General features: G+C 54.2%; 1 protein-coding gene across 1 annotated transcript in view; it reads right to left on the reverse strand.

Annotated features, from left to right (window-relative positions):
* The window catches only part of LOC119966912, a 55,974-nt gene that overhangs the window by 4,539 nt on the left and 29,925 nt on the right, over positions 1–21,510 (reverse strand). The window contains exon 4 of the mRNA XM_038798870.1: positions 13,353–13,487. Within this exon, the coding sequence (XP_038654798.1) occupies positions 13,353–13,487 (135 nt within the window). The remainder of the gene's footprint in view (positions 1–13,352; positions 13,488–21,510) is intronic.

The following is a 21,510-nucleotide window of genomic DNA, read 5'->3' on the forward strand; positions in this document are numbered from 1 at the left end:
GTCCACGCACCGCGAAGGTTCCAGCACCACACACAGAGAGTGGGGTCCACGCACCGCGAAGGGTCCCAGCCTCCACACAGAGAGTGGGGTCCACGCACCGCGAAGGGTCCCCGACCCCACACAGAGAGTGGGGTCCACGCACCGCGAAGGGTCCCAGCCTCCACACAGAGAGTGGGGTCCACGCACCGCGAAGGGTCCCCGACTCCACACAGAGAGTGGGGTCCACGCACCGCGAAGGGTCCCAGCCTCCACACAGAGAGTGGGGTCCACGCACCGCGAAGGGTCCCCGACTCCACACAGAGAGTGGGGTCCACGCACCGCGAAGGGTCCCAGCCTCCACACAGAGAGTGGGGTCCACGCACCGCGAAGGGTCCCCGGACCCCACACAGAGAGTGGGTGTCCACGCACCGCGAAGGGTCCCGACCCCACACAGAGAGTGGGGTCCACGCACCGCGAAGGGTCCCCGACCCTCCACACAGAGAGTGGGGTCCACGCACCGCGAAGGGTCCCCGACTCCACCACAGAGAGTGGGTCCACGCACCGCGAAGGGTCCCCGACCTCCACACAGAGAGTGGGGTCCACGCAGCCGCGAAGGGTCCCAGCCTCACACAGAGAGTGGGGTCCACGCACCGCGAAGGGTCCCAGCTCCACACAGAGAGTGGGGTCCACGCACCGCGAAGGGTCCCAGCCTCCACACAGAGAGTGGGGCCACGCACCGCGAAGGGTCCCAGACTCCACACAGAGAGTGGGGTCCACGCACCGCGAAGGGTCCCAGACCTCCACACAGAGAGTGGGGTCCCGCCCCGCGAAGGGTCCCCGACTCCACACAGAGAGTGGGGCCACGCACCGCGAAGGGTCCCAGCCTCCACAACAGAGAGTGGGGGTCCACGCACCGCGAAGGGTCCCAGCCTCCACACAGAGAGTGGGGTCCACGCACCGCGAAGGGTCCCCGCCTCCACACAGAGAGTGGGGTCCACGCACCCGCGAAGGTCCTCCGACTCCACACAGAGAGTGGGGTCCACGCACCGCGAAGCGTCCCAGGCCTCCACACAGAGAGTGGGGTCCACGCACCGCGAAGGGTCCCCGACTCCACACAGAGAGTGGGGTCCACGCACCGCGAAGGGTCCCCGGCCCCACACAGAGAGTGGGGTCCACGCACCGCGAAGGGTCCCCGACCCCACACAGAGAGTGGGTCCACGCACCGCGAAGGGTCCCCGACCCCACACAGAGAGTGGGGTCCACGCACCGCGAAGGGTCCCTGACCCCACACAGAGAGTGGGGTCCACGCACCGCGAAGGGTCCCTGACTCCACACAGAGAGTGGGGTCCACGCACCGCGAAGGGTCCCCGGCCCCACACAGAGAGTGGGGTCCACGCACCGCGAAGGGTCCCCGGCCCCACACAGAGAGTGGGGTCCACGCACCGCGAAGGGTCCCAGCCTCCACACAGAGAGTGGGGTCCACGCACCGCGAAGGGTCCCCGACTCCACACAGAGAGTGGGGTCCACGCACCGCGAAGGGTCCCCGACCCCACACAGAGAGATGGGGTCCACGCACAGCGAAGGATCTCCGACTCCACACAGAGAGTGGGGTCCACGCACCGCGAAGGGTCCCAGCCTCCACACAGAGAGTGGGGTCCACACACCGCGAAGGGTCCCCGACCCCACACAGAGAGTGGGATCCACGCACCGCGAAGGGTCCCAGCCTCCACACAGAGAGTGGGGCCCACGCACCGCGAAGGGTCCCCTGACTCCACACAGAGAGTGGGGTCCACGCACCGCGAAGGGTTCCCGACTCCACACAGAGAGTGGGGTCCACGCACCGGGAAGGGTCCCAGCCTCCACACAGAGAGTGGGGTCCACGCACCGCGAAGGGTCCCAGCCTCCACACAGAGAGTGGGGTCCACGCACCGCGAAGGGTCCCCGACCCCACACAGAGAGTGGGGTCCACGCACCGCGAAGGGTCCCCGACCCCACACAGAGAGTGGGGTCCACGCACCGCGAAGGGTCCCCGACTCCACACAGAGAGTGGGGTCCACGCACCGCGAAGGGTCCCCGACCCCACACAGAGAGTGGGGTCCACGCACCGCGAAGGGTCCCCGACCCCACACAGAGAGTGGGGCCCACGCACCGCGAAGGGTCCCAGCCTCCACACAGAGAGTGGGGTCCACGCACCGCGAAGGGTCCCCGACCCCACACAGAGAGTGGGGTCCCCGCACCGCGAAGGGTCCCAGCCTCCACACAGAGATTGGGGTCCACGCACCGCGAAGGGTCCCAGCCTCCACACAGAGATTGGGGTCCACGCACCGCGAAGGGTCCCAGCCTCAACACAGAGAGTGGGGTCCACGCACCGCGAAGGGTCCCAGCCTCCACACAGAGAGTGGGGTCCAAACACCGCGAAGGGTCCCCGACTCCACACAGAGAGTGGGGTCCACGCACCGCGAAGGGTCCCAGCCTCCACACAGAGAGTGGGGTCCACGCACCGCGAAGAGTCTCCGACTCCACACAGAGAGTGGGGTCCACGCACCGCGAAGGGTCCCCGGCCCCACACAGAGAGTGGGGTCCATGCACCACGAAGGGTTCCAGCCTCCACACAGAGAGTGGGGTCCACGCACAGCGAAGGGTCCCCATCTCCACACAGAGAGTGGGGTCCACGCACCGCGAAGGGTCCCAGCCTCCACACACAGAGAGTGGGGCCCACGCCCCGCGAAGGGTCCCGACTCCACACAGAGAGTGGGGTCCACGCACCGCGAAGGGTCCCAGCCTCCACACAGAGAGTGGGGTCCACGCACCGCGAAGGGTCCCCGACCCCACACAGAGAGTGGGGTCCACGCACCGCAAAGGGTCCCAGCCTCCACACAGAGAGTGGGGTCCACGCACCGCGAAGGGTCCCCGACCCCACACAGAGAGTTGGGTCCACGCACCGCGAAGGGTCCCCGACTCCACACAGAGAGTGGGGTCCACGCAGCGCGAAGGGTCCCAGCCTCCACACAGAGAGTGGGGTCCACGCACCGCGAAGGGTCCCAGCCTCCACACAGAGAGTGGGGTCCACGCACCGCAAAGGGTCCCAGCCTCCACACAGAGAGTGGGGCCCACGCACCGCGAAGGGTCCCAGCCTCCACACAGAGAGTGGGGTCCACGCACCGCGAAGGGTCCCCGACCCCACACAGAGAGTGGGGTCCACGCCCCGCGAAGGGTCCCCGACTCCACACAGAGAGTGGGGCCCACGCACCGCGAAGGGTCCCAGCCTCCACACAGAGAGTGGGGTCCACGCACCGCCAAGGGTTCCAGCCTCCACACAGAGAGTGGGGTCCACGCACCGCGAAGGGTCCCAGCCTCCACACAGAGAGTGGGGTCCACGCACCGCGAAGGGTCCCCGACTCCACACAGAGAGTGGGGTCCACGCACCGCAAAGGGTCCCAGGCCCCACACAGAGAGTGGGGTCCACGCACCGCGAAGGGTCCCCGACTCCACACAGAGAGTGGGGTCCACGCACCGCGAAGGGTCCCCGGCCCCACACAGAGAGTGGGGTCCACGCACCGCGAAGGGTCCCCGACCCCACACAGAGAGTGGGGTCCACGCACCGCGAAGGGTCCCCGACCCCACACAGAGAGTGGGGTCCACGCACCGCGAAGGGTCCCTGACCCCACACAGAGAGTGGGGTCCACGCACCGCGAAGGGTCCCTGACTCCACACAGAGAGTGGGGTCCGCGCACCGCGAAGGGTCCCCGGCCCACACAGAGAGTGTGGGTCCACGCACCGCGAAGGGTCCCCGGCCCCACACAGAGAGTGGGGTCCACGCACCGCGAAGGGTCCCAGCCTCCACACAGAGAGTGGGGTCCACACACCGCGAAGGGTCCCCGACTCCACACAGAGAGTGGGGTCCACGCACCGCGAAGGGTCCCCGACCCCACACAGAGAGAGGGGTCCACGCACAGCGAAGGATCTCCGACTCCACACAGAGAGTGGGTCCACGCACCGCGAAGGGTCCCAGCCTCCACACAGAGAGTGGGGTCCACACACCGCGAAGGGTCCCCGACCCCACACAGAGAGTGGGATCCACGCACCGCGAAGGGTCCCAGCCTCCACACAGAGAGTGGGGCCCACGCACCGCGAAGGGTCCCTGACTCCACACAGAGAGTGGGGTCCACGCACCGCGAAGGGTTCCCGACTCCACACAGAGAGTGGGGTCCACGCACCGTGAAGGGTCCCAGCCTCCACACAGAGAGTGGGGTCCACGCACCGCGAAGGGTCCCAGCCTCCACACAGAGAGTGGGGTCCACGCACCGCGAAGGGTCCCCGACCCCACACAGAGAGTGGGGTCCACGCACCGCGAAGGGTCCCCGACCCCACACAGAGAGTGGGGTCCACGCACCGCGAAGGGTCCCCGACTCCACACAGAGAGTGGGGTCCACGCACCGCGAAGGGTCCCCGACCCCACACAGAGAGTGGGGTCCACGCACCGCGAAGGGTCCCCGACCCCACACAGAGAGTGGGGCCCACGCACCGCGAAGGGTCCCAGCCTCCACACAGAGAGTGGGGTCCACGCACCGCGAAGGGTCCCCGACCCCACACAGAGAGTGGGGTCCCCGCACCGCGAAGGGTCCCAGCCTCCACACAGAGATTGGGGTCCACGCACCGCGAAGGGTCCCAGCCTCCACACAGAGATTGGGGTCCACGCACCGCGAAGGGTCCCAGCCTCAACACAGAGAGTGGGCCCACGCACCGTGAAGGGTCCCAGCCTCCACACAGAGAGTGGGGTCCAAACACCGCGAAGGGTCCCCGACTCCACACAGAGAGTGGGGTCCACGCACCGCGAAGGGTCCCCGACTCCACACAGAGAGTGGGGTCCACGCACCGCGAAGGGTCCCCGACCCCACACAGAGAGTGGGGTCCACGCACCGCGAAGGGTCCCCGACCCCACACAGAGAGTGGGGCCCACGCACCGCGAAGGGTCCCAGCCTCCACACAGAGAGTGGGGTCCACGCACCGCGAAGGGTCCCCGACCCCACACAGAGAGTGGGGTCCCCGCACCGCGAAGGGTCCCAGCCTCCACACAGAGATTGGGGTCCACGCACCGCGAAGGGTCCCAGCCTCCACACAGAGATTGGGGTCCACGCACCGCGAAGGGTCCCAGCCTCAACACAGAGAGTGGGGCCCACGCACCGTGAAGGGTCCCAGCCTCCACACAGAGAGTGGGGTCCAAACACCGCGAAGGGTCCCCGACTCCACACAGAGAGTGGGGTCCACGCACCGCGAAGGGTCCCAGCCTCCACACAGAGAGTGGGGTCCACGCACCGCGAAGAGTCTCCGACTCCACACAGAGAGTGGGGTCCACGCACCGCGAAGGGTCCCCGGCCCCACACAGAGAGTGGGGCCCACGCACCGTGAAGGGTCCCATCCTCCACACAGAGAGTGGGGTCCACGCACCGCGAAGGGTCCCCATCTCCACACAGATAGTGGGGTCCACGCACCGCGAAGGGTCCCAGCCTCCACACAGAGAGTGGGGTCCACGCCCCGCGAAGGGTCCCCGACTCCACACCAGAGAGTGGGGTCCACGCACCGCGAAGGGTCCCAGCCTCCACACAGAGAGTGGGGTCCACGCACCGCGAAGGGTCCCCGACCCCACACAGAGAGTGGGGTCCACGCACCGCGAAGGGTCCCCAACTCCACACAGAGAGTGGGGTCCACGCACCGGGAAGGGTCCCCGACTCCACACAGAGAGTGGGGTCCACGCACCGCGAAGTGTCCCAGCCTCCACACAGAGAGTGGGGTCCACGCACCGCGAAGGGTCCCCGGCCCCACACAGAGAGTGGGGTCCACGCACCGCGAAGGGTCCCAGCCCCCACACAGAGAGTGGGGTCCACGCACCGCGAAGGGTCCCAGCCTCCACACAGAGAGTGGGGTCCACGCACCGCGAAGGGTCCCCAACTCCACACAGAGAGTGGGGTCCACGCACCGCGAAGGGTCCCAGCCTCCACACAGAGAGTGGGGTCCACGCACAGCGAAGGGTCCCAGCCTCCACACAGAGAGTGGGGTCCACGCACCGCGAAGGGTCCCCGGCCCCACACAGAGAGTGGGGTCCACGCACCGCGAAGGGTCCCCGGCCCCACACAGAGAGTGGGGTCCACGCACCGCGAAGGGTCCCAGCCTCCACACAGAGAGTGGGGTCCACGCACCGCGAAGGGTCCCAGCCTCCACACAGAGAGTGGGGTCCGCGCACCGTGAAGGGTCACCGACCCCACACAGAGAGTGGGGTCCACGCACCGCGAAGGGTCCCCAACTCCACACAGAGAGTGGGGTCCACGCCCCGCGAAGGGTCCCCGACTCCACACAGAGAGTGGGGTCCACGCACCGCAAAGGGTCCCAGCCTCCACACAGAGAGTGGGGTCCACGCACCGCGAAGGGTCCCAGCCTCCACACAGAGAGTGGGGGTCCACGCACCGCGAAGGGTCCCAGCCTCCACACAGAGAGTGGGGTCCGCGCACCGTGAAGGGTCCCCGACTCCACACAGAGAGTGGGGTCCACGCACCGCGAAGGATCCCCGGCCCCACACAGAGAGTGGGGTCCACGCACCGCGAAGGGTCCCAGCCTCCACACAGAGAGTGGGGTCCACGCACCGCGAAGAGTCTCCGACTCCACACAGAGAGTGGGGTCCACGCACCGCGAAGGGTCCCAGCCTCCACACAGAGAGTGGGGTCCACACACCGCGAAGGGTCCCCGGCCCCACACAGAGAGTGGGGTCCACGCACCGCGAAGGGTCCCGGCCCCACACAGAGAGTGGGGCCCACGCACCGCGAAGGGTCCCAGCCTCCACACAGAGAGTGGGGTCCACGCACCGCGAAGGGTCCACAACTCCACACAGAGAGTGGGGTCCACGCACCGCGAAGAGTCTCCGACTCCACACAGAGAGTGGGGTCCACGCACCGCGAAGGGTCCCAGCCTCCACACAGAGAGTGGGGTCCACGCACCGCGAAGGGTCCCAGCCTCCACACAGAGAGTGGGGTCCACGCCCCGCGAAGGGTCCCCGACTCCACACAGAGAGTGGGGTCCACGCACCGCGAAGGGCCCCCGACCCCACACAGAGAGTGGGGTCCACGCACCGCGAAGGGTCCCCGACCCCACACAGAGAGTGGGGTCCACGCACCGCGAAGGGTCCCAGCCTCCACACAGAGAGTGGGGTCCACGCCCCGCGAAGGGTCCCCGACTCCACACAGAGAGTGGGGTCCACCCACCACGAAGGGTCCCAGCCTCCACACAGAGAGTGGGGTCCACGCACCGCGAAGGGTCCCCGGCCCCACACAGAGAGTGGGGTCCATGCACCGCGAAGGGTCCCAGCCTCCACACAGAGAGTGGGTTCCACGCACAGCGAAGGGTCCCCAACCCCACACAGAGAGTGGGGTCCACGCACCGCGAAGGGTCCCTGACTCCACACAGAGAGTGGGGTCCACGCACCGCGAAGGGTCCCAGCCTCCACACAGAGAGTGGGGTCCACGCACCGCGAAGGGTCCCAGCCTCCACACAGAGAGTGGGGTCCACGCACCGCGAAGTGTCCCAGCCTCCACACAGAGATTGGGGTCCACACACCGCGAATGGTCCCCTACTCCACACAGAGAGTGGGGTCCACGCACCGCGAAGGGTCTCCGACTCCACACAGAGATTGGGGTCCACGCACCGCGAAGCGTCCCCGACTCCACACAGAGAGTGGGGTCCACGCACCGCGAAGGGTCCCAGCCTCCACACAGAGAGTGGGGTCCACGCACCGCGAAGGGTCCCCGACCCCACACAGAGAGTGGGGTCCACGCACCGCGAAGGGTCCCCGACTCCACACAGAGAGTGGGGTCCACGTGAAGTGAACATCAAGAAGACTATGACAGTCTACCACGCTACAGTTGTGATGTTGTACAAAATAAGTAATGGCATGTTGGGAAAACTGGTCAATTACTTGGTACAATGTAAGAGAAACTGATTTTGCATGACTCAAAACATGAATACGATCAGAGAAGGTCAAGCTGTTCCAAAATGCCTGACCTCCGCAAATTCTGATAAGACTAACTCGCCATAACCCAAAGCAGTCTAAATACAAGATAAGGTCAGGAAAGAACAAGTCTCCTCTGACTTTTTAATATTCAATCAAAGGACAAAATAATGGTCTGAGTGATGAGACAAAGAGTCCTGGAAGGTCAGCAAGGTGAAGCGTGTTTTATGATATTGCTTATGTTTGTACTTCTGAGCGAATTCCTGACCAAGCTGTAGCCACGTAATCCTGATTCTGATAATGTATAAATACTGAGCTGATTCTCTGTGAAAGCGCCAACGTAGGAAGGAATCAGCAGTGATAGTAACTGCTCTCTGACCTCAACTTTCAGCCTTTACTGCATGCAGTCTTTCGTAAATAAAGTCTTGTTATTTTTCCATAACGGGCGTTGTTGAATCTTTCTACCACAGTCCAGAAGCGGGAAAAATATTGGCTTCTACATTTGACGCTGCGAAGCAAAAACCAATACCCTGAGTGAATTCCGTGGGGGACTGAAGAAGTGATCGAGCCACGACCCGGAGGGAAGAGACGGACGCTGGCACAAGGTAAGATTCACTTTGATCTCGCTCTCTCTCTGGGATCTGTGAAGCCACCCCTCGTCCCTGACGGAGGAAACTAACAGGTGACGGTTCTCGAATCTAAATGTGACTGTGAGTAGGGTATTTAGGGTCAGATTGTGGTTAATCTTAGGTCAGAGACCTCCTGCTCTTGTTTTCAAATCCACATCAGGTTTATACAGGTTTACCTTGGGTCAGGGGCCCTGTGAGGTGATTTTGCAAAAAGGACTTTTGTGTGAAACATTTTTTGCCAGGGGCATAATACACTGACGTTATGGGACAAACTTTAGACAAGACTGGGGGCAATTCTCCTCTGTTCTTTATGTGATCAGAAACCCCTTCTCAAGAACATAATTTCTGTAGATTGTCAGCTGCTTTAAACAATAAATTAGGGAACGATATCTGGCCATTAGGTGGCACTTGGCACTTGGAACTTTGACAATTGCTTTGCTGCAGAAAAAGCGATTTGGGAAAAAAACACGGCCTTCAAATGGAAAGCTTTAGGGCGCGATTCTCCGCTCCCCACGCGGCGTGGGAGAATCGCGGGAGGGCCCCCCCCCCGACAAAATTCATGCCCCCCTGGTGCTCCCTGCGATTCTCTTGTGGGGGGTGTACAGGGGAAAGAGCACCATGACTGTGCTCGGGAGGGAACAGGTCCACGATCGGTGCCCACCGATCGTCGGGCCAGCGTCTCAATCGGACGCACTATTTCCCCTCCGCCGCCCCGCAAGTTCAAGCCGCCTCGTCTTGCGGGGCGGCCGAGGGGAAAGACGGCCACCGCGCATGCACGGGTTCGAGCTGTCAGCCGTAGTGACGTCAGCCGCGCATGCGCGGGTTGGAGCCGGCCGGCCGCGTCATTCTCGTGTCTCATTTATGTTAAGTATCCAATAATTGACACTGATATGTAAAGAATCTTCAGGCATTTGATGTGATGATAGAGTTTTTGGACAGAAGTGTGTGAAAGGAAACTAAAGGTGTTTGTGAGAAGGAGCAGAACTTTTGACTCTTTATACAACAGCAGCTAGACAGCTGACATTTTGTCCTTCATACCGAGAGGATTTGAGTCTCGGAATAGAGATGTTTCACTTCAATTGTGTTGGGCATTGGTGAGGCCACTCCTGGAGTATTGTGCCCAGTTTTGGTGTCCTTATCTGAGGAAGGATGTTCTTGCTATGGAGGGAGTACAGCAAAGGATTACCAGGCTGATTCCATGGATGGTAGGACTGTCAGATGAGGAGAGACTAAATCGGTTAGGATTATATTCATTGGAGTTTCGAAGAGTGAGAGGGGATCTCATCGAAACTTACAAAATTCTAACAGGATTAGACAGATTCAGAAAGAATGTTCCCGATGGTGGGGAAGTCCCAGAACTCGGGGTCATAGTTTGAGGATAAGGGGTAAACCTTTTAGGACTGAGGTGGGGAGAAATGTCTTCACCCAGAGAGCGGGGAATCTGTGGAATTCACTCCCACAGAAAGTAGTTGAGGCCAAAATGATTAGCAGAGCAGGCTAGAAGGGCTGAATGGCCTCCTCCTGTATCTCTGTATGTTTCTATGTCGGGATTCTATGAACCAGATCTCAAATTAAATTCCTCCCCGACCCACCCAGATTGGGGAGATTTTCTAAACAGAAAAAGAATTCCCAACACCAGATCGATGACTGATCCATGAATTGTTGAGTGTCAGTCTCTATCTCTCCAGTGATATCCCATTGACAGAGTTAGAAACACTGCTCAGAGTGGAGTTTGACAGGTTGACGTATCGGACTGCACGCGGTGTGAGCTGTCACCTGACCAATATGGAGCTCGCTCTCCAAGTGTCACATCTCCCAATAAATTACTCTCCATCTCTTCATTCTTTCTCATTCTTTAATTTTACATCTCAACATCTTAACAGAATCATTTCACTGAAATGTGGAGAGTTTATCTGATGTGAAAGTAGTGATGTGATCATTGACCCAGATTGATTTGTGAGGAAGAATCTAACACGAGACAAAATGTGTAAATGCATCAGCCTCTTTATTTCACAGTGAGAATTCATTCCCAGCAGTTTGAAAAACAAAAGACAAACAAAGACTAGAAGATGATGGATTATTTACTGCACCACACAAACCTGTGAATGGCTAACTTGCTAACAGGAGTCAGATCTGAATCCATCATTTTCTCAATCACAGATTCAGTCTGTCGATATTCCCAAAGTCAGCCTTTGATTTGATTTGATTTATTATTGTCACATGTATTAGTATACAGTGAAATGTATTGTTTCTTGCATGCTGTACAAACAATGCTGGTTTGTAGGGGCTGGTTTAGCTCACTGAGCTAAATCGCTGGCTTTTAAAGCAGACCAAGCAGGCCAGCACCACGGTTCGATTCCCGTACCAGCCTCCCCGGACAGGCGCCGGAATGTGGCGACTAGGGGCTTTTCACATTAACTTCATTGAAGCCTACTTGTGACAATAAGCGATTTTCTTTTCTTTTTTTTCTTTTCAATGCATACCGTACATAGGGAAGGAAGGAGAGACTGCAGAATATAATGTTACAGTTATAGCAAGGTGTAGAGAAAAGATCAACTTAATACGAGGTGGGTCCATTCAAAAGCCTGATGGCAGTAGGGAAGAAGCTGTTCTTGAGTCGGTTGGTACGTGACCTCAAACTTTGGTGTCTTTTTCCTGACGGAAGGAGGTGGGAGAGAGTGTGCCTGGGGTCCTTAATTATTCTGGCTGCCTTTCTGAGGCAGCGGGAATTATAGACAGAGTCAATGGATGGCAGGCTGGTTTGCGTGATGGACTGGGCTACATTCACAACGTCTCGTAGTTTCCTGCGGTCTTTGGCAGAGCAGGATCCATCCCAAAGTGTGATACAAGCAGAAAGAATGCATTCTGTGGTGCATCTGCAGAAGTTGGTGAGGGTCATAGCTGACATTCTAAATGTCCTTAGCCTTCTGAGAAAGTAGAGTCATTGGTAACTATAGTGTCGGCATGGGGGGGACCAGGACAGGCTGTTGGTGATCTGGACACCTAAGAACTTGAAGCTCTCGACCCTTTCTACTTGGTTCCCATTGATGTAGACAGGGGCATGTTCTCCATTACGCTTCCTGAAGTCGATGACAATCTCCTTCGTTTTGTTGACATTGAGGGAGAGATTATTCTCATTGCACCCGTTCACCAGATGGGTTTGAGGAGATCTGAATGGAAACTTTATTCCATCTTCAGTCACTGGATTCTAATTTTAGACTGGGATTCTTCTCCGGTTTAAGGACTAGTTGAAAATTAAATTAAATGAAATTAAAATGAAAATGAAATGAAAATCGCTTATTGTCACGAGTAGGCTTCAAATGAAGTTACTGTGAAAAGCCCCTAGTCGCCACATTCCGGCGCCTGTTCAGAGAGGCTGGTACGGGAATCGAACCGTGCTGCTGGCCTGCGTGGTCTGCTTTCAAAGCCAGCGATTTAGCCCTATGCTAAACAGCCCACACCTGGGTCACAAAACTGCCACTTTCACTTTCCTGATCTGGGCCCATCTGTTTCCTGAACTTGGACTGATCTGAGTCAGACCAAACCCGATTGAGAAACAACCTTTTTAATCATCCCCACCACAATATCCAGTGTTTGATTCTCAGGACTGGCAGGAAAAGGGAATATTTTACTGCCCACACAGGATGTTGTGTCCATTAGCAGGTTTGTCCAGTGAGTGACGTGTTCTTCCTACAGTGCCCAGTATCTATACCACACAGTCTGTTATCTGGTCCATTCCCATTATATTTCACAGCACAGGACACAGAACTATTCAAACATTGAAGCAAAATCTTCCAGATGATGTGATGAAAATCTCATTATTTTACAAATGGTGATCACACTGTCGCTTTACAGTTTAAACATTCCCTTGTAATTAAATCATTCCATCTGGAACTAACTCCGAGTGAGAGAGCCCAGGAACAGTCCCACATCTGATCACTCCATAATTTCACATTGAACAGCTTCAATACTCTGTGCTCTGTAACAAATCCCAACTCTTTTCACATCAACTTGAAACATTCTGGTCAGTATGATGGATAAATATGAATATATTCTATCGCTGTGTGAAGATAGAACATTCTGGAACTATATCTGACTCTAGGACCATCTCAGTCTCAGTTTCCCAATTCATTGAAAGCAAGATGACAGAAAAAGCAAATTAGTGCAGTGATTAATCCCCGTTCCCCAATAGAGGGCCCAGCACCCGGTACTATTGAGTTTTGCCCTGTATCTGTGCAGTGTGGAGACATGTTCAGCAATGAATTTGAGACGTTGAAGGGAGACCTAATTATAAACAATATTAATGGGAAATAGAGCAGGCGGGACTCAGAGACAGTCAAATATATCAGGGCTGGAGTCACATGTACGGTTAACGTGTGGGTGGACAATCACGTGTTTGCTCCACATTTGGTTGGTTCAGTGAGTGGTGAAGAACATGGCAGGTAGAATATGATGTGATGATATTTGGGCTCCTTAGTTAAGGGTGGATGATCCGAGTTTAGTGGGAGTACATTCCCTGTTTATTAGACAGATTACACACTCGAGGGACAGTGTGGGAAGGTGGAGTTAAGGTCGAAGATCAGCCATGAGGTAAGGAAATTAAAACTATGCTCAGTATTCCAGATTAAACCCAATGGAAATTAAACAGTTTTCAAGAAGAGTTAAGCACATCTCACTGTTTGATGCCTTGAAAGGTACAGAACCTTCCAGAAAACCTTCATTATCCTGTCTTCATAAAACCTGTTGACATTAGCCCATGTGTGCTATAATAAACGATGCCAAAAAATGTGCTATTGAAGGGTCGGTTGTCTTGTTCCAAATCCTTCAGTAATTGAATCACACGTTCTTCAGTTTCCTGTTCATCAACATTCGTGTCAAAAGCCCTGCAACAGAATTAAGAACAGAGGAATTTAATTTTTATCCTCCTGACAAATCGTGTTTGGAAAGTTGGTTGCCAGGACAACAGGGACAGGGGTTGACCATTCAGCCCATTGAGCGGCCTGCACCAGTCAGTTAGTCCACAGCTGGAGTAAGATCATCGAGAAGCTGGCCAAATGGGCAGGCAAGTGGCAGATAGAGTTTAACACAGAGAAATGTGAGGTGATGCATTTTACAGAAAGGGTGGAGAGAGTCAATGCAGACTAAATGGCACAGTTCTAAAGAGAGTGCAGTAGCAGAGGGACCTCGGGCTGCCACCGTGACTGGACAGGCAAAAGCAACAAGAGGCCGGTGTTGAACATCACTTCCATCCGATAATCGATATGGAAGCAGAACTGACCCCCCCAGAATAGATTAGAACATAGAACACAGAACAATATAGCACAGAACAGGCCCTTCGGCCCACCGTGTTGTGCCAAACTTTTGTCCTAGATTAAGAACAAATTAATCTACACCCCATTATTCTACCCTAATCCATGTACCTATCCAATAGCCGCTCGGAGGTCCCTAATGTTTCTGACTCAACTTCCACAGGCAGTGCACTCCATGCCCCACTACTCTCTGGGTAAAGAACCTCCCTCTGACATCCCCCCTATATCTTCCACCATTCACCTTCAATTTATGTCCCCTTGTAATGGTTTGTTCCACCCGGGGAAAAAGTCTCTGACTGTCTACTCTATCTATTCCCCTGATCATCTTATAAACCTCTATCAAGTCGCCCCTCATCCTTCTCCGCTCTAATGAGAAAAGGCCTAGCACCCTCAACCTTTCCTTGTAAGACCTACTCTCCATTCCAGGCAACATCCTGGTAAATCACCTTGGCACCTTTTCCAAAGCTTCCACATCCTAAAATGAGGTGACCAGACTGCACACAGTACTCCAAATGTGGCCTTACCAAGGTTTTGTACAGCTGCATCATCACCTCACAGCTCTTAAATTCAATCCCTCTGCTAATGAACGCTAGCACACCAGAGGCCTTCTTCACAGCTCTAACCACTTGAGTGGTAACTTTCAAAGATCTATAAACATAGACCCCAAGATCTCTCTGCTACTCCACATGGCCAAGAACCCTACCGTTAACCCTGTATTCCACATTCATTTTTGTCCTTCCAAAATGGACAACCTCACACTTGTCATGGTTAAACTCCATCTGCCACTTCTCAGCCCAGCTCTGCATCCTATCAATGTCTCTTTGCAGCCGACAACAGCCCTCCTCACTATCCACAACTCCACCAATCTTCGTATCATCTGCAATTTTACTGACCCACACTTCAACTCCCTCATCCAAGTCATTTATGAAAATCACAAACAGCAGAGGACCCAGAACTGATCCCTGCGGTACGCCACTGGTAACTGGGCTCCAGGCTGAATATTTGCCATCCACCACCACTCTCTGTCTTCTATCGGTTAGCCAGTTCGTTATCCAACTGGCCAAATTTCCCACTATCCCATGCCTCCTTACTTTCTGCATAAGCCTCGCATGGGGAACCTTATCAAATGCCTTACTAAAATCCATGTACACCACATCTACTGATTTACTTTCATCCACGTGCTTGGTCACCTCCTCAAATAATTCAACTAGACTTGTGAGGCAAGACCTACCCCACATAAATCCGTGCTGACAATCCCAAATCAAGCAGTGTCTTTCCAGATGCTCAGAAATCCTATCCCTCAGTACCCTCTCCATTACTTTGCCTACCATAGAACATAGAACATTACAGCGCAGTACGGGCCCTTCGGCCCTCGATGTTGCGCCGACCTGTGAAACCATCTGAAGCCTATCTGACCTACACTATTCCATTTTCATCCATATGTCTATCCAGTGACCACTTAAATGCCCTTAAAGTTGGCGAGTCTACTACTGTTGCAGGCAGGGCGTTCCACACCCCTACTACTCTCTGAGTAAAGAAACTGCCTCTGACATCTGTCCAGGGGCTGGTTTAGCTCACTCGGCTAAATCGTTGGCTTTTAAAGCAGGCCAGCAAAACGGTTCGATTCCCGTACCAGCCTCCCCGGACAGGCGCCGGAATGTGGCGACTAGGGGCTTTTCACAGTAACTTCATTGAAGCCTACTCGTGACAATAAGCGATTTTCATTCATTTTCATTTCATATCTACCACCCCTCAATTTAAAGGTATGTCCCCTCGTGTTGGTCATCACCATCCAAGGAAAAAGACTCTCACTGTCCACCCTATCTAACCCTCTGACTATCTTATATGTCTCTATTAAGTCACCTCTCAGCCTTCTCCTCTCTAACGAAAACAACCTCAAGTCCCTGAGCCTTTCCTCGTAAGACCTTCCCTCCATACCAGGCAACATCCTAGTAAATCTCCTCTGAGCCCTTGCCAAAGCTTCCACATTCTTCCTATAATGTGGTGACCAGAACTGCACGCAGTACTCCAGGTGCGGCCGCACCAGAGTTTTGTACAGCTGCAGCATGACCTCGTGGCTCCGAAACTCAATCCCCCTACTGATAAAGGCTAGCACACCATATGCTTTCTTAACAGCCCTATTAACCTGGGTGGCAACTTTCAGGGATTTATGTACTTGGATGTCGAGATCTCTCTGTTCATCTACACTACCAAGAATCTTGCCATTAGCCCAGTACTCTGCATTCCTGTTACTCCTTCCAAAATGAACCACCTCACACTTTTCCGCATTAAACTCCATCTGCCACCTCTCAGCCCAGCTCTGCAGCTTATCTATGTCCCTTTGTAACCTATAACATCCTTCAGCACTATCCACAACTCCACCAACCTTCATGTCATCTGCAAATTTACTAACCCATCCTTCTACACCCTCTTCCAGGTCATTTATAAAAATGACAAACAGCAGTGGCCCCAAAACAGATCCTTGCGGTACACCACTAGTAACTGAACTCCAGGATGAACATTTGCCATCAACCACCACCCTCTGTCTTCTTTCAGCTAGCCAATTACTGATCCAAACCGCTAAATCACCTTCAACCCCGTACTTCCGTATTTTCTGCAATAGCCTACCGTGGGAACCTTATCAAACGCCTTACTGAAATCCATATACACCACATCAACCGCTTTACCCTCATCCACCTGTTTGGTCACCTTCTCAAAAAACTCAATAAGGTTTGTTGGGCATGACCTACCCTTCACAAAACCGTGTTGAGTATCGCTAATCAACTTGTTCTTTTCAAGATGATTATAAACCCTATCTCTTATAACCTTTTCCAACTTTTTACCCACAACTGAAGTAAGGCTCACAGGTCTATAATTACAAGGGTTATCCCTATTCCTTTTCATGAACAGGGGCACGACATTCACCACTCTCCAATCCCCTGGTACCACCCCTGTTGACAGTGAGGATGAAAAGATCATTGCCAACGGCTCTGCATTTTCATCTCTTGCTTCCCATTGAATCCTTGGATATATCCCGTCAGGTCCGGGGGCCTTGTCTATCCTCAAGTTTTTCAAAATGCCCAACACAACTTCTTTCTGAACAAGTATCTCCTCGAGCTTACCAGTCTGTTTTACACTGTCCTCTCCAACAATATGGCCCCTCTCATTCGTAAATACTGGAGAAAAGTACTCGTTCAAGTACTCTATCTCTTCAGACTCAATACACAATCTCCCGCTACTCTCCATGATCAGACCTACCCTCACTCTAGTCATTCTCATATTTCTCACATATGTGTAAAAGGCCTTGGGCTTTACCTTGATCCAATCCACCAAAGATTTTTCAGGCCCTCTCTTAGCTCTCCTAATCCCTTTCTTCAGTTCCCTCCTGGCTATCTTGTATCCCTCCAGCGCCCTGTCTGAACCTTGTTTCCTCAGCCTGACATAAGTCTCCTTCTTCCTCTTAACAAGACATTCAACCTCTCTTGTCAACCATGGTTCCCTCACTCGACCATCTCTTCCCTGCCTGACAGGGACATACATATCAAGGACACATAGTATCTGTTCCTTGAACAATTCCACATTTTCATTGTGTCCTTCCCCGCCAGCCTTTGTTCCCAACTTATGCACTTCAGTTCTTATCTGACAGCATCATATTTACCCTTCCCCCAATTGTAAACCTTGCCCTGTTACACGCACCTATCTCTCTCCATTACTAAAGTGAAAGTCACAGAATTGTGGTCACTATCTCCAAAATGCTCCCCCACTAACAAATCTATCACCTGCCCTGGTTCATTACCAAGTACCAAATCCAATATGGCCTCCCCTCTGGTCGGACAATCTACATACTGTGTTAGAAAAGCTTCCTGGACACACTGCACAAACACCACCCCATCCAAACTATTCGATCTAAAGAGTTTCCACTCAATACTTGGGAAGTTGAAGTCACCCATGACTACTACCCTGTGACTTCTGCACCTTTCCAAAATCTATTTCCCAATCTGTTCCTCCACATCTCTGCTGCTATTGGGGGGCCTATAGAAAACTCCCAACAAGGTGACTGCTCCTTTCCTATTTCTGACTTCAACCCATATTACCTCAGTAGGCAGATCCCCCTCGAACTGCCTTTCTGCAGCTGTTATACTATCTCTAATTAACAATGCAACCCCACCACCTCTTTTACCACCCTCCCTAATCTTATTGAAACATCTTTCACCAGGAACCTCCAGCAACCATTTCTGCCCCTCTTCTATCCAAGTTTCTGTGATGGCCACCACATCGTCGTCCCAAGTACCGATCCATGCCTTAAGGTCACCCACCTTATTCCTGATGCTCGTTGCTTTGAAGTATATACACTTCAACCCATCTCCTTGCCAGCAAGTACTCTCCTTTGTCAGTGTTACCTTCCCCACTGCTTCACTACTCGCTTTGACATCCTGAACATCAGCTACCTTAGTTGCTGGAATAAAATCTGGTTCCCATTCCCCTGCCAAATTAGTTTAAACCCTCCCGAAGAGTACTAGAAAACCTCCCTCCCAGGATATTGGTGCCCCTCTGGTTCAGATGCAAACCCGTCCTGCTTGTACAGGTCCCACCTTCCCCAGAATGCGCTCCAATTATCCAAATACCTGAAGCCCTCTCTCCTACACCATTCCTGCAGCCACGTGTTCAACTGCATTCTCTCCCTATTCCTAGCCTCGCTATCACGTGGCACCGGCAACAAACCAGAGATGACAACTCTCTCTGTCCAGGCTTTTAACTTCCAGCCTAACTCCCTAAACTCGTTTATTACATCCCACCCCTTTTCCTACCTACGTCGTTGGTACCAATGTGCACCACGGCTTCTGGCTGCTCACCCTACCCCTTCAGGATCCTGAAGACACGATCTGAGACATCCCTGGCCCAGGCACCCGGGAGGCATCAAACCTTCCGGGAGTCTCGCTCGCGACCACAGAATCTCCTATCTATTCCCCTAACCATTGAATCTCCTACTACTATTGCTTTTCTATTCTCCCCCCTTCCCTTCTGAGCCACAGAGCCAGACGCAGTGCGAGAGAACTGGCCGCTAGGGCCTTCCCCCGGTAGGTCATCCCCTCAACATCATCCTAAACAGTACACTTGCTTTGAAGGGGAATGGCCACGAGGGATCCCTGCACTGTCTGCCCGTTCGTTTTCTTTCCCCTGACTGTAACCCAGCTACTCTTGTCTTGTACCTTGGGTGTGGCTACCTCCCTGTAACTCTTCTCTATAAACCCCTCTGCCTTCCGGATGATCTGAAGTTCATTCAGCTCCAGCTCCAGTTCCTTAACACGGTGTCTGAGGAGCTGGAGTTGGGTGCACATCCCGCAGGTATAGTCCACGGGGACATCGATTGTATCCCTCACCACCCACATCCTACAGGAGGAGCATGCAACTGCCCTAGCCTCCATTGCCCGTTACCTTACAGAATATAGCTGCCCTGTGGACCAATTGGATCACCGCCCTCCGATTCTGCTCCCAATAAGCTGTACTCTGTATACTTCCTCCGACTCTGCTCCCAATAAGCTGTACTCTCTGTATACTCCCTCCGACTCTGCTCCCAATAAGCTGTACTCTCTGTATACTTCCTCCGACTCTGCTCCCAATAAGCTGTACTCTCTGTATACTCCCTCCGACTCTGCTCCCAATAAGCTGTACTCTCTGTATACTCCCTCCGACTCTGCTCCCAATAAGCTGTACTCTCTGTATCACCGCCCTCTGACTCTGCTCCCAATAAGCTGTACTCTCTGTATACTCCCTCTGACGCTGCTCCCAATAAGCTGCACTCTCTGTATCTCCGCCCTCTGACTCTGCTCCCAATAAGCTGTACTCTCTGTATACTCCCTCTGACTCTGCTCCCAATAAGCTGCACTCTCTGTATCTCCGCCCTCTGACTCTGCTCCCAATAAGCTGTATTCTCTATATACTCCCTCTGACTCTGCTCCCAATAAGCTGTACTCTCTATATACTCCCTCTGACTCTGCTCCCAATAAGCTGTACTCTCTGTATACTCCCTCTGACTCTTCTCCCAATAAGCTGTACTCTCTATATACTCCCTCTGACTCTGCTCCCAATAAGCTGTACTCTCTGTATACTCCTTCTGACTCTGCTCCCAATAAGCTGTACTCTCTGTATCACCGCCCTCTGACTCTGCTCCCAATAAGCTGTACTCTCTATATACTCCCTCTGACGCTGCTCCCAATAAGCTGTACTCTCTGTATACTCCCTCTGACTCTGCTCCCAATAAGCTGTACTCTCTGTAAACTCCCTCCGACTCTGCTCCCAATAAGCTGTACTCTCTGTATACTCCCTCTGACTCTGCTCCCAATAAGCTGCACTCTCTGTATCTCCGCCCTCTGACTCTGCTCCCAATAAGCTGTACTCTCTGTATACTCACTCTGACTCTGCTCCCAATAAGCTGTACTCTCTGTATACTCCCTCCGACTCTGCTCCCAATAAGCTGTACTCTCTGTATACTCCCTGCTCCCTTCTTGCTGTTTGAGGAAATGTTGGAAACGAAATCAAAGGAGCACCTTCCTCCCGCCTCACGTAACTCCCTTAGTCACCAAACTCTCCCTATAGCACTCAAATGCACCCAAATTCAGCACTCCCTCAGTCACCAAACTCTCACTATAGCACTCAAATGCACCCAAATGCAGCACTCCCTCAGTCACCAAACTCTCACTATAGCACTCAATTGCATCCAAATTCAGCACTCCCTCAGTCACCAAACTCTCCCTATAGCACTCAAATGCACCCAAATGCAGCACTCCCTCAGTCATCAAACTCTCACTATAGCACTCAAATGCACCCAAATTCAGCACTCCCCCAGTCACCAAACTCTCACTGTAGCACTCAAATGCACCCAAATTCAGCACTCCCTCAGTCACCAAACTCTCACTATAGCACTCAATTGCACCCAAATTCAGCACTCCCTCAGTCACCAAACTCTCACTATAGCACTCAAATGCACCCAAATTCAGCACTCCCTCAGTCACCAAACTCTCACTATAGCACTCAAATGCACCCAAATTCAGCACTCCCTCAGTCACCAAACTCTCACTATAGCACTCAATTGCACCCAAATTCAGCACTCCCTCAGTTACCAAACTCTCACTATTGCACTCAAATGCACCCAAATGCAGCACACCCTCAGTTACCAAACTCTCACTATAGCACTCAAATGCACCCAAGTTCAGCACTCCCTCAGTCACCAAACTCTCACTATAGCACTCAAATGCACCAAATTCAGCACTCCCTCAGTCACCAAACTCTCACTATAGCACTCAAATGCACCCAAATGCAGCACTCCCTCAGTCACCAAACTCTCACTATAGCACTCAAATGCAGTCAAATTCAGCACTCCCTCAGTTGCCAAACTCTCACTATAGCACTCAAATGCACCCAAATTCAGCACTCCCTCAGTCACCAAACTCTCCCTATAGCACTCAAATGCACCCAAATTCAGCACTCAGTGCAAACCAATCCTCTGCCATTCCTGCGGGAAAACGCCAGTGTGAGAAACATTCTTCACAATGTAGTGTGCCAAAGTCAGGATGCCTGCGCTGCCCACAGAGTTGAG

This window comes from Scyliorhinus canicula, chromosome 6 (genome assembly GCF_902713615.1).
Source record: "Scyliorhinus canicula chromosome 6, sScyCan1.1, whole genome shotgun sequence".
Lineage (NCBI taxonomy): Eukaryota > Metazoa > Chordata > Chondrichthyes > Carcharhiniformes > Scyliorhinidae > Scyliorhinus > Scyliorhinus canicula.